This window comes from Canis lupus, chromosome 2 (assembly GCF_011100685.1).
Source record: "Canis lupus familiaris isolate Mischka breed German Shepherd chromosome 2, alternate assembly UU_Cfam_GSD_1.0, whole genome shotgun sequence".
Lineage (NCBI taxonomy): Eukaryota > Metazoa > Chordata > Mammalia > Carnivora > Canidae > Canis > Canis lupus.
The window spans coordinates 55,153,647-55,170,565 of NC_049223.1; the positions used below are offsets into that span (position 1 = coordinate 55,153,647).

The following is a 16,919-nucleotide window of genomic DNA, read 5'->3' on the forward strand; positions in this document are numbered from 1 at the left end:
GAAGATAAGTGTGGTTTGAATATTCTGAGTTTGAGGGGCTTAAGATCCCTACCGAGTTACGTTTGAGGCATTTAGATACTAAACTGATGATTTGATGTAAGAACAGTGTAGAGATCTGGATTTGGATGTTTAAAGCAAAAAGGTAGTTGGACCTACCAAAGTAGATGGAAGGGCCATGGTGGTTTGTAGACCATTTCTGTTATGGGTAGCCCATATTGAGAAGGGACAGGGTAGTAATGGTAGAATTACGATAGAACCTAACTTTTCTTGTGTTAAGAGGTTCAGAAAAAATCTCATGTTTTGTATTTGAGATTATGTGTCTATGGGAAAAATTTTTTTCTTGCATATTTAATTGTTTTGGTTGATTTTTTTTAAGCTTAAAATCCTACGTGCTAAATAGTAGCTATATAAAACACAGTATTCTAGTGTGAAATATTTGTATTTTCAGTCTAATCACAAAATAGGTTAAACCTTGAATTCAGGACCTCAGACTTGCTAATAATTTTATTTGGTTTTGGCCAAATGACAATCCTCAGTTTTTTTGTTCTCTTAAATATGCATAATAAGTGAAATCACAGTATTAAAGAATAATAAAACTATTAAGTACACTAAGAAGTATTAAATGCAAATGACATTCGCACTGAATTAGTTTACAGAGAAACGGAATATAAGAAGCGGTGTTCTCGTACTTGTTCACATAACCACTGGTATATTAAAAATAGAGTAATGATTTTAAGTATTTTTGTTGGTACAAATTTTTTTTAGTTCTATACCAGATTAGTTCTTTAAATAGATGTGCACAATGGGCATTTAAGGATAGGCCAGGGATCCCTGGGTGGCGCAGCGGTTTGGCGCCTGCCTTTGGCCCAGGGCGCGATCCTGGAGACCCGGGATCGAATCCCACGTCGGGCTCCCAGTGCATGGAGCCTGCTTCTCCCTCTGCCTGTGTTTCTGCCCCTCTCTCTCTCTGTGACTATCATAAATAAATAAAAATTAAAAAAAAAAAAGATAGGCCAGAAATTCATGACCACATACCTACTTTTTTTTAAAAAAAGTAAGCTCTATACCCAACATAGGGCTTGAACTCATGACCCTGAGATGAAGAGTTGAATGATCTACTGACTGAGTTAACTGGGCACCCTAGTAACTGCTTGTGTTTAATATATAATTTGGGTTTTTTGTTTCTATAGTTTTAATTATATTTTGATAATTTTTCTATGTGTTTAAGAGCTCTTATCATATGGAAATTTGATTTAACAGAGCTACAATAGAAGAGGCATACTCCAGGTCAATGACAAAACTAGCAAAATCCGCAAGCAATTATTCACAACTTGGGTGAGTTAATTTCTTTGAAAAACTCTTTTTTAATGTTGACATAGGCATAGTTCTTGAGAATATTAGGTTCTTGCTGAAGACATAATGGTTCATAAGTATAATTATATGTAATTTACTTATTTAAAATGTACCTACATATGAATTCTTGATAGAAAATATAACTGAACTTGGTGAATATCAGTTAATGCAGTCAAAGTAAATGAAACCTATTTTTTCCCATTATTAAGCTAGATAGTCATTCGATAGTATAACTTTGAGGTTATAAATGTGTGTTATGCATGGTATTGTAGTTTTCTATAAGTTCACTTAAAATCTGTTGAACAATGATCTTTAGAAACTCAAACTTTATTGAAATGATTACAGTGCATTAAAAATGTCTATGATTTTATAGATTTACTAAATCCTTCTCTTGAAAATTTGCAGTGAGAAAATGTGTTCTTTGAAAAATGAATATTAAAATAAGATATACTTAAAGTAAGATAGCTACATGCATGGCTTTAATAATTTGGGAAAGAAATATTGTATGATTTAAACCACAACAGCTCTAGGAGGAATATTTAATATTTTTTAATTATCTACAATTTGGGGAAAGGATATGTTTTAAATAACATGCTAAAATAATTTAATGTTTATAAAGATTTTTATAGTGATAGTAACACATTTCTTTGTATCTGGGATTCTGATGAATCTTTGAATCCCCTGAATTTTTACATTCATATTCATGTTTCTGACAATGAGGGTTTATACTGATTATTAGATTCACATATGGTTCTGTGAACTAAAATACTGGTTAAGAATGCCTTTTATGAAAGTATTCTCTGGTGTGGTTGGATGAATTTAAATAAAAATCTCACTAAGAGCAGCCCGGGTGGCTCAGGGGTTTAGTGCCTGCCTTCGGCCCGGGGCATGATCCTGGAGACCTGGGATTGAGCCCCGTATCAGGCTCCCTGCATGGAGTCTGCCCCCCCCCTTCTCTTTCTGTCTCTCTCATGAATAAATAAAAATAAAATCTTTAAAAAAATAAACTCACTAAATTGTGGCCCAGATAAAGAGGAGTCCATTATAAAACACACTCCATTATATTAAGTGCTGACAATTGCAGCTGAGAGGACCTTCTGTCGCTCTGTACTATGGCTAGGAACGTTGGGAGCTTCCACCGTTTTTACCTAGAGGGCAGTGGGGACTGTTATATGATGGCCATCTATTGCTGTTTTTTTTTTTTTTTTTCCAGTTGTCTTCTCATTCTTTCTGTCCTTCTGCTCCTTCAATATAATCTCATTCTTCATTCTTTTTCCATCTCTCCCCTTTTTTTCTGGCAATTTCCTTTTTCTGAAGCCTCTATGTATATACACCTCTTCTAAAACATAATTTCTTGTTTATTTATTACCACAGTAGGAGGGCCAGAAGGTAACTGGAATAGCAGAAGCTGGCTTTAAACAATCGACTGTGGTTTTATTATAGGAAATTCTCATTATTTTTAGTTATCAGGTGGGAGATAGAAAAAACATGGATTGACTTCAACTGTATTTCCTGATAATAAAGATGTTGGCAGGGATCCCTGGGTGGCGCAGCGGTTTAGCGCCTGCCTTTGGCCCAGGGCATGATCCTGGAGACCCAGGATCAAATCCCACGTCGGGCTCCCGGTGCATGGAGCCTGCTTCTCCCTCTGCCTGTGTCTCTGCCTCTCTCTCTCTCTCTCTCTCTGTGTATGACTATCATAAATAAATAAAAATTAAAAAAAAAAAAATAAAGATGTTGGCAATGTTTCTCTTTGGAATGCATGTTTCTCATAAATATTTTATGTGTTACTGTCGTCACTTAAGACAAAGATTTTAAATATTAATGTTTTACTGATGTATATTTAGTTAAATTGAATTTCCTCTTTCTGTATTTTTTTGTTTAAACATAACTTCAGACTTGTCAATTTTCTTTCTTATTACTTAGTATACATTAATGTGTATTGCTTGACCAGAAAAAAGTTGTGTATATCAAACTTTTAAAAATGTAATGATTTTTGACCTTCCTTCAAGAAACCTGTGCTTAGGGCAGCCCGGGTTGCTCAGTGGTTTAGCGCCGCCTTCAGCCTAGGGCGTGATCTTGGAGGCCCAAGATCGAATCCCGCGTCGGGCTTCCAGCATGGAGCCTGGTTCTCCCTCTCCCTCTGCCTGTGTCTCTGCCTCTCTCTCTGTGTCTCTCATGAATAAATAAATAAAATCTTTTTAAAAAAGAAAGAAACCTGTCCTTAAAGAAGTCTCATGTTGAATCTCTTTATGGTGTAAAGAATCTTTTGGTAAAGGGACACTCACATCTTCCTGCTTTGTGAAACCCACACTATCATGTATCAGGCTTACATGAAGTAATGTATTTTGGTGCTATAGTGAGTGGATATTTTGTAGTTATCTTTTTTTTTACTCCCAAAGTTTTCCGTGTAACTCCTTGCCAGATTTGATGCTGATTAGATTTTAAAGTGCGAGGTGAGATCTAATCAGAACAGCTCTAAGTATCTTAACTTTCTTCTTTAAACTTTTTACTTTTGCTTAAAATGATCACTGTGACTTAGCATTCTTACTGGATAGGAAATGTAGTAATTGGGACAGACTGCATATTAGGATAAATAATTTTCTCCACCTTTTGCTTCATGCTATTTGGTTTTTAGTGGAAGTCTGGTCCTGGAGCGAAACAGGTGCTTTGAAATTATCTTAGGTAGTACCCCAGGAAAACACAGGATAAAATTACCCTAAGATTATTCCCTGTTGACCAGATTGAGTTCATTGACATCCTAAGTATTATCCAGGAGATAATCATGTAGCAATTCTTGGATATACTTGCACCTGCTGAAAATACTAAATTCTCAATATTGAGAAAAAGTGGTAGGAAAGTATGCCATGCATTATGCACCATGTACTAAGAATTGTCTTAGTGTTAAAGTACACAGATAAAGTGACCTGAAACAAGATTTCAAATAACAGTTTTAAAATAATTCTCAAATGATTATTAATAATGAAGATTCTTATAAAATCATGTGTGCATTTGACTTTTGTATGTTTGAATTCAGGGGAACTTTTATTTTGTGATGAAGTGTTTTAAATGAGCACTAAATAGTCAAAAATTAAAATAGGTAACGAGTTAATTTTTAACAATAGACAGTGATCAGAAAGGCTTCTGATACAAGTCTAAATAACCAAATCAGGGCAGCCCGGATGGCTCAGCAGCAGTTCAGCGCCGCCTTCAGCCCAGGGCCTGATCCTGGGGTCCCGGGATTGAGTCCCACATCGGGCTCCCTGCATGGAGCCTGCTTCTCCCTCTGCCTGTGTCTCTGCCTCTCTCTCTTTTTCTCTCTCTCTGTTTCTCATTAATAAATAAAATTAAAAAAAAAAAAAAAAACCAAAAAACCCAACCAAATCAACTCAGAAAATAGTATGATAAAATTAAGACAGGGCCATAGCCAAATCTTTGGTAAATATTTAACTGGATTTCTGTGTACTTAAGGTTCAAAAATATTTTAATTAACCAAGGATTAAAAATCAATGTCAACCTGTCAGTCATTTCATTTGTGATTTATTTTAATTTTTATTTTGTCTAATTAAAATTGCTGAATATCACATTGTTTCTGTTGATTTTATTTTAGAGTCTTCAACTTTTCTTTTATTAAATAATTCCTGCATTTTCTTTCCCTCAGAACATTTGCACCAGTGTGGGATGTGTTCAAAACATCTACAGAGAAATTAGCAAATTGTCACTTGGATCTTGTTAGAAAATTACAAGAATTAATAAAGGAAGTTCAGAAGTATGGAGAAGAACAAGTAAAATCTCATAAAAAGGTATCTGTTTTTTCCTGCTAAAGGATTAGTTGATCAGAGATTTGAGTGTTTTGCAGTTCAGTCATTTTGATGAATCATTTTGTACCATTCAGACTAAAGAAGAAGTTGCAGGAACTCTGGAAGCTGTTCAAACCATTCAAAGCATAACTCAGGCCCTCCAGAAATCCAAGGAAAATTACAATGCCAAGTGTGTAGAGCAGGAACGTTTGAAAAAGGAAGGAGCTACACAAAGAGAAATAGAAAAGGTAATTGTAATAAAAGTAGTATCTCTGGAGTTTCAAAGCACTTTCAAACATAAGACTGTATTTAATACACACTCCAGAATGATCTGATATTAAAGATGAAGACGCTGTGCCTCTGAGTATTCATGGTTTACCTAAGTGAAACGGAACTAGGTTTGTGGAATATGTTTTGTGTGTGGTAAAAACATTGATTAGCAAATACCTAAAAAGAAGTAATTTCTTCATGCTGTTGACATTTGCAGGCTATTTTTATAGTAAGATACTTGATAGGGATACTGGTTGGTGTCAGGTTTAACGTGAGATAAAAATTTTTTGAGGCAAGATTGGTATATTTAGGAAGGCATAGATACGTGAAGATAAGCTTTAAAATATGTGTTGTGGGTGATTTATTGCTGACTTTGAAGACATTTATGTAGTATTGCGGTAAACCACAGCCCTTTCCCCTAGTCGCGTTTCAATTGAAAGTAGATTTTTCCCCCTTTCAAAACAGTTTAACCATTCACTTGTTTGATGTGTTATATCTCTTTTAGGAATGAGGCATAGGGAGTGATAATTTCGAAAGCTTTCTAAATTATGTGAAATATCCTGTAAAAAAAAGGAAAACCAAATTATAACTGCATTATAGCAATTACAATAATTATAGAAATATATATACATGGGAAGAAACTAGAAGAGAATATTGAAAAATCAAAACAGTTGATGGATTTTGGCATAATAGATTTCCTTCAATGTTTGTACAATAAATAAAAATTGGAAGGGAGAAAAAGATAAGGCACAATAAGTTTATTATTTTAAAACACCATTCCAGACACAGCATTTGTGAATAAAATAGAAGAAGGGAAAACAAAACAAAATAAAAGCGTCCAAAAAAATAGAATATTAGCTTGATGAATCAGAAACAGAACAGAAACCCAAAGTAGTGTGTCGAGATTGATTTTGCAGGTTTGTTGGCTCAAAGTCCAAAATTAGGCTGTGGAATTTAAGCTCTTGTGTGGTAAAAGGGACTAAGTGTTTCCTACTTGAGATAAAGCACAAGAAGCCCCACCCACCATGTGAAGCAAGATAGGTAGGAAAAAAGACTGGGGTGCTGACTAGGGCTAAAGCTTTATTGGAAGATGGGGGCTTACTGACACAGTTTTGACATGAATCAAGCTAAGGAACCATTTAATGACTATTTTGGCCATATCCCCAATATTCTTCTAGGGACACAATTAAAAACTACCTTTATAAGATTGATACTAAATTGAGGACTTTGGGGGCTGGCAGGAGATAACCTGAAAACTGCTAGGTGGGGATAGGTGACCACAAAGGATAGAACATAACAAGTTCTAGGTAATAACACTTACTTTGCCTTCAGTGGAGCTATCCCAAAGCACTGATGGAGGGACAAAGAAGAAAAGGCGAAAAGATAAGAAGCCTCCTGTTTGAAATGAGTGAACAACCAAAATTGTAGAGTACCTCTAAGAAATCTAAGATACAGTAAATTTAATAATGGAAAAAGAATTAACTCCAGATAAAATTTAAATTTATAAAACAGATGAACAAAAAATTTTGTGTGAGGATGGTCAAAGAGATAAATGAAAATATAAACTATAAATAAAGAAGATTAAGAAATTAAAAGAGGCATAATGAAGTAAGATCTACTAGATAGGAAAACAGCTAATTAGAAAACTTGAAAAATATGGCTATTGAGAAAAAAGAAATAGAGAATACAAATTTTAGACTTGATGTGGTCAAAGGCTGAGTTTGGAAGGGAAGTCACCCAGAACATAGTACAAAGAAATAAAAGTTACTGGGGTGCCTGAGTATCTCAGTCGGTTAAGCATCTGCCTTTGGCTCAGGTCATGGTCCCAGGGTCCTGGGATTCAGCACGCATTGGGCTCCCTGCTCAGTGGGGAGTCTGCTTCTCCCTCTCCCTCTGCCCCTCCCTCCACTCATGCACTTAGTCTCTCTTTCCCTCTCACAAATAAATAAAATCTTTTTTTAAAAAAATAAAGGTTCACAACATTCCAGAAGAACATGGAGAGAGTGGTGGTCTCCTAATATTTAAAGAGTTAATAGTTCAGAAGTTTTCAGACCTGAAGAAATTCAGTAGTGCGCAAATTAATTTGTATTTTAACTGGAATTAACATAAAAACTTTAAATATGCATTTGTAAATAGAATAGAATCTCCAGATTGAAAGTACATTCTTGATTATTAATCAGGTTACATAAAGATAAATTCAGACCTAGATGCCAGAGAAAAAAAGAATATTAAAAGCTACCAGATAATTCTTTTTTTCTCACATTTTTGAAATCAGAATGCATCTTCAGCTGATGATACTATATAATCACTGTTGGTTAGGTAGCTGTTGTGTGTAGTTTTAGTGTCTGTGAACTTGGTGATTCTATCTGGTGATGTGATTGGACAACTGCAGCACTTTGACGTATTAGATAACAGACCATCTTAAGACCGTTTGAGGAAGGAATTGTTCTGATACTCGTCTGGAAATCTTTTTTTCGGTAAGATCAAGAAAATGTGAGCACTGGTGTTTAGAAGAAAACTGGGAAATAATAATAGAGCATTTTTAAGAAGTACTGTATTAGTAATGGTCTTGATGACATTGAGGATAATATTGTGTGAGGAAAAAACAGACCTTAGCAATCTTTGTTTTTTTTTTAATATTTTATTTATTTATTCATGAGAGACAGAGAGAGAGAGAGAGAGAGAGAGGCAGAGACACAGGCAGAGGGAGAAGCAGGCTCCATGCACGAAGCCCGATGTGGGACTCGATCCCAGGACTCCAGGATCACACCCTGGGCCAAAGGCAGGCACTAAACCGCTGAGCTACCCAGGGATCCTGCAGTCTTTGAATTGGAAAGAATTGAGAAGGGTCAAATCTGAATATAAGGAAGATACAGGAAGGAGTATGTCAAACAAATCATTTTGCTTTCCTTTTTATTCTGTATCACATAGAAATGGTAATAGAATAAAAATCTACTTCTAAGTAAGTCCAAAAGAGATCTTTTTAAAGTACTAAATTAGAATTTTAAGGATAAGGCATTATTTTATACTTCAGGTGCTAGCATTATTCTATTTTAATGGTACACAAGATAATGGTGTCCTTTATAAATTAATGGTATGTCAGAATTAGTAATCAAGTATGTTCATTAAGCATAACTTCTAAAAGAATAGAAATCTATTCTAAGTCTTTTAAATAAGCAAAAAGAAAATAAGATATTAAAATTTATTGATAAGAGAGGAAGGAGAAAGTAGAGAAAAAAAGAATGGTAGACAGAAGGCTCAAAGTAAGCTGGAAGAAGTAAGTTCAAAGATACCAAAGCCATAATATGTATAAGTGAATTAGACTCCCCAAATAATAAGTTGGTTGCCAAATGGAAAAAAATCTTACTATCTAAAACATCCTTAATGTTTAGCAACAGAAGATTGTTTCATATAATGGTACCATTCAGGAGTTCAAATAAATTTTATAGGGTAAAATGTTAGATCTGAGATTTAAAATACCAGAGCAAAAAAAAAAATATTGGAGGAGGAGGCATCTAAGGAATCTTGAAGTTACATGATGAGTTAATGGGGTTTTTATTATACTTTTTTCGTGTGCTCTAAAATGTTTTCTATAAAAGAAAAAAAAAACTAGAATGACATGAATTATTATTTTTTAAAGATTTTATTTATTTATTCATCATAGACACACACACACACACACACACACAGAGAGCGAGAGAGAGAGAGAGAGAGAGAGGCAGAGACACACAGGCAGAGGGAGAAGCAGGCTCCATGCAGGGAACCCGACATGGGACTTGATCCTGGGACTCCAGGATCATGCCCTGGGCCAAAGGCAGGCACTAAACCACTGAGCCACCCAGGGATCCCCAGAATGACATGAATTAAAATTGACATGGATAAATATGAAAAGCATAACGTTGAGCACGAAAAGCAAAGTTCCAGAAGAATGTGTAGATTTTGATGCCTTTCACATAATCTTTAATTTTCTGCAAAAAAAAAAACAAAAAAAACTTTTAAAGTATACTAACTGTATTAGGGACAATAAACACCAAGTTACATAATGGGAGTTATCTTTGCAGATCAAGGGGGGAATGGCACTGGTAAGGACCTGGGCCTTCCCCACTTTGCCTATATAATAGTTAAATTTTTTCCAAAAAATGGAAAAGCTAGGAACAAATATAGATAAGGCCAACTATATTTCAGAATAAGAGATTTTTTATGTGTGAGCTCTAGGAACAGTTCCTATAGGTCAGTAAGCTATAGGTCAATAAATTAGTATGAATTCCATATCATTAAGGCAAAAGTGTTAAAGTATTCCTAGGCTAAATATTGCTCTTTTTTTTTTTTTTTTTTGTGAAACACAATCGGTTTGATTTAGTACCTAGTATGTAGTAACTACTTGAAAAATACATGATAACTAGAGATTATGCTTAAAGAAATGATTGAGTCTTTTGATATAAACCAAGAAAAATTTAATATAAGGTATAATGATTTAGATGAAATTAAAGAATTTCCTTTTGATTAACATAGTAGACAGAGCTATAGCATATGGTTGTGTCTGAGGGTTATGAGTTGATCTGTGCTTCACTTACCTTGTGGTGCTGTGGACAGCTTAGAGAAAGGGGTGCTTTTTTTGTCTTTTTTTAAAAGATTAAAAAGAATTATATGGGAAAGAGAAAGCACAAGGCAAGGAGAGGCAATGGAGAGGGAGAGAGAAACTTAAGCAGACTCGTGATGCGGGCTCCATCTCATGACCCTGAGATCATGACCTGAGATGAAACCAAGTGTAGGACGCCTCACTAATAAGTGAGCCACTCAGGCAATTATAAGCTCTTTTTTTTTTTTTTAAAGATTTATTTATTTATTCATTCAGAGAGAGCGAAGAGAGAGGCAGAGACACAGGCAGAGGGAGAAGCAGGCTCCGTGCAGGAAGCCTGATGTGGGACTCGATCCTGGGTCTCCAGGATCACACCCCGGGCTGCAGGCGGTGCTAAACCGCTGCGCCACCGGGGCTACCCTCTTTTTTTTTTTTTTTTTAATTATAAGCACTTAAACAGAAATATTTTTCATAGTATATTAGTAAATTTATTTAAAATGCTAAAGAAATGAGTAAAATGTGGGATTTATATTTATTGTCAATAGGTAATCTGTTAAAGCCAATCTTTTTTTTTTTGTGAGAAGAAATGTAGCTGTTTTTTTTAAAAGCATAATTTCCTCATTTAAGAACAAATGCTCCAAGCTTCCCTTTTTAATAATGACTTTATGAAAGTAGTCAAATTCATTACTACTAGGATATTCAGTTTTTATAATCACACCCTAGAATTTACAGTATCTGTAAATACATGTATTATTTAGAAAGTTGTTTTGACTTAATTGAGTATTGCCATTCCGTTGTTTCCTCTGAGGGCTCTTTCCTGCTTTAAAAAAAATACAGATGTTCCAATACAATTACATTCTAAAGTTGCTTGTACATTTTTTTATATGATATACTATTTTCCTTCAAATTTGTTTTTCTCATTACTCAAAATACTTTGTGAGTTAATAATATTTTTTCATTTTATTTCTTTATGATTAAGTACTCCTTTTATTAGTTTTCCAAGATACCACTTTAAGTTGGTATGTAATTTCCTTAAGATTCTGGCCTATAATTTTTACCTTTGAAGAGTAAGGGCTGATGTAAAAAATGTAAGTTAGAACTTTAAATGGTATTTTCTTTCTTCCTTTACGCTTCCAAATAAGAGAAGTGAAATTTTACCCAGCTTCCTGGTATCAGAAAGTACGCTCCAAAAAACCTAACCCGTTTATCTTCTGAGTTAGAGCCTACTCTGAACTTTTGTTTTTTTTTTTTTTTTTTTTTTGGTTTTATTTATTTATTCATGATAGTCACAGAGAGAGAGAGAGAGAGAGGCAGAGACACAGGCAGAGGGAGAAGCAGGCTCCATGCACCGGGAGCCCGATGTGGGATTCGATCCCGGGTCTCCAGGATCGCACCCTGGGCCAAAGGCAGGCGCCAAACCGCTGCGCCACCCAGGGATCCCTACTCTGAACTTTTGAGATGAAGACAATTTTATGGTTAGAAATAGTGGACAGATAAGTTTGTGCAGAGTTGCATAGCCAGACCAAGTTCTACAGTGGGAATATTCTGGGAGGAAAAAGGAAAGTTAAGAAAAGTATGCTGTTTTACTTTTATTTTTTAAGATTTTATTTATTTATTCATTAGGGACCCAGAGAGAGAGGAAGAGACACAGGCAGAGGGAGAACCAGGCTCCATACAGGGAGCCCAATGTGGGACTCTATCCCGGGACCCCAGGATCATGCCCTGGGCTTGAATGCAGGTGCTAAACCGCTGAGCCACCCAGGGAATCCCCAAGTATGCTGTTTTAAATTTTAAAATTAATTAATTCTAACCCTGTTGATTCAGCAAAAATTTGAGTACCAAAACTAGTTTGAATTCTAGAGACTGAGTATAGGAAGAAGAAATGATACTTCAGGAACTTCTTTGCAGGGACGCCTGGGTGGTTCAGTGGTTGAGCAACTGCCTTGGGCCCAGGGCGTGATCCTGGGGTCCTGGGTTCAAGTTCCACATTGGGCTCCCTGCGTGGAGCCTGCTTCCCTCTCTGCCTGTGTGTCTGCCTCTGTGTGTGTGTGTCTCATGAATAAATAAATAAAATATTAAAAAAAAAACAAACTTCTTTGCATCTCTTGAAGTCCCATAACTTTAAAATGTAATGTAATGTTAAATGTAAAATAATTGCTTTGTTTACATTATAGAAATATATCATAGGTCTTCTAAAATGAGTAATGGCCCTCCAGGCAGTTATCTGTTAATTCCTATTAGATTGTAAATTCCTTGTGAGTGAGAAACTGTCATTGTATTGTCTACAACACAGCATATATGTTTACTTGGAAAAATAGTCATTAGCAAAATGTTATTTGAATTTTTCCTGTTTGTTAATATAATAAAAATTAAGAGTTTATTTTACTTTAAATATAGGCTACAGACTAGATTCTTGGTTTTTTAAATGTCTTATTCATGTATTTTTCTGATCACTGGATTATGAAGTGATAATTTATATGAAGTAGAAAGCTTTAATTCCTACCATGTGCTTGTCATTATATGCTGGATGTTATGAAGGTTATTACAGGCTAAAATACATATTCTCCCCTAATGTATTTATGAAGTTTCCTTCTTTTTGGGGAGCAGAACAAGAGTTTAGAGAGAGGTTTTAATGGTAAGTTCACAAGGGAGGTATCCTATTTTGCACAGAACCTGTAAAAAGAATACAGGGAAGATCTCATAAAATAATTTACTTTAAAAAGTATAGATACGGGATCCTTGGGTGGCGCAGCGGTTTGGCGCCTGCCTTTGGCCCAGGGCGCGATCCTGGAGACCCGGGATCGAATCCCACATCGGGCTCCCGGTGCATGGAGCCTGCTTCTCCCTCTGCCTGTGTCTCTGCGCCTCTCTCTCTCTCTCTCTGTGACTATCATAAATAAATTAAAAAAAAAAAATAAAAAGTATAGATACAATCATTATAGTTCTATTTGGGGAGAATTTTCCATTTTTATGAAATTTTTTCAAGTTACAAATATCTCTAGGAGTGAACACAACTCAAGTCTTCATTAATAGCTAACATATAGGCACCCTGGGTGGCTCGGCGGTTTAGTGCCGCCTTCAGCCTAGGGCATGATCCTGGAGACCCAGGATCGAGTCCCACATCAGGCTCCCTGCATGGAGCCTGCTTCTCCCTCTGCCTGTCTCTCTCTCTTTCTCTCTCTCTTTCTCTCGCTCGCTCGCTCTGTGTCTCTCATGAATAAATAAATAAAATCTTAAAAAAAAATAGCTAACATATAAATTATTGGGCAGCAGTAAAAAAAAGAGTGGGTGTTAGGATAAGGACCAAGCAAAGAGGAAGGGGCTCCTAGTGAGACTATGTTATTTTGCTAGGGTCTGTCATTGAAAATCACTCCATGGACTGTGAGTTGCTGATCATTCTTGCACAGACTGAAAATAACAGGGAGTTGGAAGAAGAAACTGAAGTCTCTTGGTGTTAAAAAAAAAACAAAACCAAAAACCCCAGATAACCAAAGGGAACCAATAACCAAACCATTAAATTTTTTTCCTCACATCTATATATTTGTTATCTGGGTTTCCTGTGAATTTACTTAGTAATTGTTACGTGTTTGAACAAGGCCAGGATATCAGAGGAAGGTATACTAACAGTAGTAGAAATAATGTCAAAAGGCCAGAAACAATGGGAAAAGAGTTTAAAAAAAATCCATAGGAGTAAATTTCAAAATTATTATGTTTTAACCACTTACGTTAGTGATGGAGAACTCAGTACAACTTTAGATATAATAGCAAAATACAAGTATATATCTTCCTGATGGTGTTACTTTTAGAAACCATAGTAATAGCAGATACCATTTATTTTGTAGATTTAACTATATGACAGATCCTGTCCCAATCATTTTACCTAAGTTACATTTCATCTCTGCTAAAGCTTTAAATAATAAGTGGTATTCTTCCCATTTTAAGAATGAGAGAACTATGTAAAGCTAAAGCTCCAAGACCCAGTTTTCTTTACATTACAAGATAAAGTCGCATCCTGTATTACTTAAGAATGCCAGGAAGGACCCTTGGGTGGCTCAGCAGTTGGGCGTCTGCCTTTGGCTCAGGTCATGATCCTGGAATCCAAGATTGAGTCCCACATTGGGCTCCTCCTGGGGAACCTAGTTCTCCCTCTGCCTGTGTCTCTGCCTCTCTCTGTGTGTGTGTGCGTGTGATGAATAAATAAATAAAAGCTTTAAGAAAAAGAATTCCAGGAAAACATGGAGCATATATGTTTAATATACTGTATGTCATTATATTTTAAGCAGCATTCAGAGGGACCTTTTTAGAGAGTAGGACTGTCTACATCTCTTGCCAATCCCAAACTTCCAGGTAAACCCAACTTTCTATTTCTAATTCTTATTTTTAGACTCCTGAACATACCTGGAGATAATTATTTTGTTTCCGATTGGGTCTCCACAATTTTCATGTTTTCCAGCTTTATTTAGCCCTCATTGGCTCTTAGTAGTACTTTTATTCATCTAGCTGTTACCTGTTGTATCTTTTACAACCTGGCTTGAAATGTTTTTCATTCCTGTGAAACTCCTAGCTCTACCCTACTCTTCTTCACTCTTAGCAGACTAACTCATCAAGAAAATGGAGATACTTGTATCTTGAAATTTGTATCTTCTCTTTTTTGATCTTCTTTAAACTCTTTTTTTTTTTTAAGATTTTATTTATTTGAGACAAAGAGGGAGCACACGAAACGGGGGAAGGGCAGAAGAGAAGGGAGAAGCAGATTCTCCGCAGAACGGGATGAGGCTTGATCCCAGAACCCTGAGATTATGACCTGAGCCAAAGGCAGACGCTTAACCAACTGAGCCACCCAGGCACCTCAATCTTTAAACTCTTATTTACATCAGCACTCTTTACCCCCAAGCCTCCCATGTCCAAATTGATCAGTCCTTTGAGAATTGATCAGTCAGTCCTTTGAGAATTGATTAGTCCTTTGAGAATAGTCAAGTTTCTTGATAACCATTATGTCTGCTTCAACCTCCACATTACATGTAATCTTTCTTCTGAATGTCTGTCTTCCTTAGAATTTATCTTTACTTCTGTGGCTTTGTTGCTTTTTACTGATTTCTAGGTAAAAATAGGAAAAGATTCCTGTATAATTTATTTTCATATTCCTCACTGCCTAATATTTATTTATTTATTTATTTATTTATTTATTTATTTATTTATTTATTTATAAAATTTTATTTATTCATGAGAGAGAGAAAGATATAGGCAGAGGGAGAAGCAGGCTCCATGCAGGGAGCCTGATGCGGCACTCGATCCCAGGACTCCAGGATCACTGCCCTGGGCTGAAGGCAGGCGCCAAAACTACTGAGCCATCCAGGAATCCTCACTGCCTAATATTTAATATATTGTTTTTTTTCGCTTTTTTTAAAGATTTTATTTATTCATGAGAGAGAGAGAGAGAGAGAGAGAGAGAGGGAGGCAGAGACACAGGCAGAGGGAGAAGCAGGCTCCATACAGGGAGCCTGATGCGGGACTTGATCCCGGGACTCCAGGATCACACCCTGGGCCCAAAGGCAGGCGCTAAACCACTGAGCCACCCAGGGATCCCCTAATATATTGTTTTAATTGAATAAGTAACTTTGATAAAACTAGAGCTGTAACATGGCAATAACAATTTTTAAGTAATAGTAATCTTGAAAAAAATAGGCAATAATAAAAACAAATTTATAGGTTTATTGGAGCATATGGAAACAGAAACTTCAAAGAAAATGATTTTCTCAACTTTTGAGCTGCCTTTATATTTATTAGTCAGACATTAAACGGAACATGTATATGTTGTAGGAGGAAGGAAGACTTGTAGGTGTGGAGTTTCAAGCATATTTTGATGGTATTACATTTTTGTTGATTGAATTCTTAGTAACACCAAGTAACTTTTCAAAGCACATTCCATCAGACAGAAATGAGACTTGACATTTAGTTTCTGCATTATTCTGTGACTATAACAAAAAATCTTACTAATGAAGACTTTAAAAAGGATATTAAAGTTAGTTTATGTCATATTGAACTCCCCATGGGCCTCATCCCTTATAATGCACTTAAGTAGTTATTTCAAGTGAACTTATATCAGGAAAGAAAACAGGTCATTATATACTTAAAATGTTTTTGTTTTTTAAAAAAATGTTTTTGTTTTGCAACAGGCAGCTGTTAAATCTAAGAAAGCTACAGATACCTATAAACTTTATGTGGAGAAGTATGCATTAGCAAAAGCTGATTTTGAACAGAAGATGACAGAAACAGCTCAGGTTGGTATTTTTAAGCTTTAAATCTAAAACAGGATATTTGTTTTACTGATAAAAAGAATATAATTCTTGTATCAAATAATTTTTTAGTATTAAAAATGTTAAAATACACAATCTGTGTTTTATTGATGCTGTTTTAAAGATACACATCTTATTTTGGAGATTGAGGACCAAGATGCAATAACTGACAATATAAGGGACTAAAGAGAATTGGGGAAAGTGAGGATGTTGATAGATGGTGAACAGAGCTAATTGTTAAAATTGACTTCTGCTTTAGAAGAAAACTGAAAATGATGCACTGCTAAGAATATAGCCATTAACAAATAATCAAGAACTGCCTTCATAGAACTTCTATTTGAGTTAGGGAAGACATAATAAAGTCTGTCTTCCATAAACTTGGGATAATTTATATCCCATTCAATGTTTTTAGAGCCTTATTTAAAGGCCTAGGTTTAAGATAGGTGTCTTTTATGGATCATGCCTAAAACTTCTACCCCCACCTTCTTACACATTTTTCTTGTTTTTTTCCTTAGCACCTATTATCATCTAATATGCCATGAATTGTATTCACTGTATCAGTTAGAATAGGCTGGGTTTGCTGAGGTGACAAAGAAACCCCCAGATCTCAGTGGCTTACAA

The 16,919-nt window shown here is 35.6% G+C and overlaps 1 protein-coding gene across 7 annotated transcripts in view; it reads left to right on the plus strand.

Annotated features, from left to right (window-relative positions):
* Positions 1–16,919, plus strand: part of FCHO2 (FCH and mu domain containing endocytic adaptor 2) — a 121,363-nt gene that overhangs the window by 29,178 nt on the left and 75,266 nt on the right. For 6 of the 7 annotated variants that reach the window (XM_038530813.1, XM_038530816.1, XM_038530819.1 and 3 more), the window contains exons 3-6: positions 1,261–1,335; positions 5,015–5,156; positions 5,249–5,401; positions 16,179–16,283. In XM_038530813.1, the coding sequence (XP_038386741.1) occupies positions 1,261–1,335; positions 5,015–5,156; positions 5,249–5,401; positions 16,179–16,283 (475 nt within the window). The remainder of the gene's footprint in view (positions 1–1,260; positions 1,336–5,014; positions 5,157–5,248; positions 5,402–16,178; positions 16,284–16,919) is intronic. The other variant, XM_038530817.1, reaches the window with a different exon arrangement.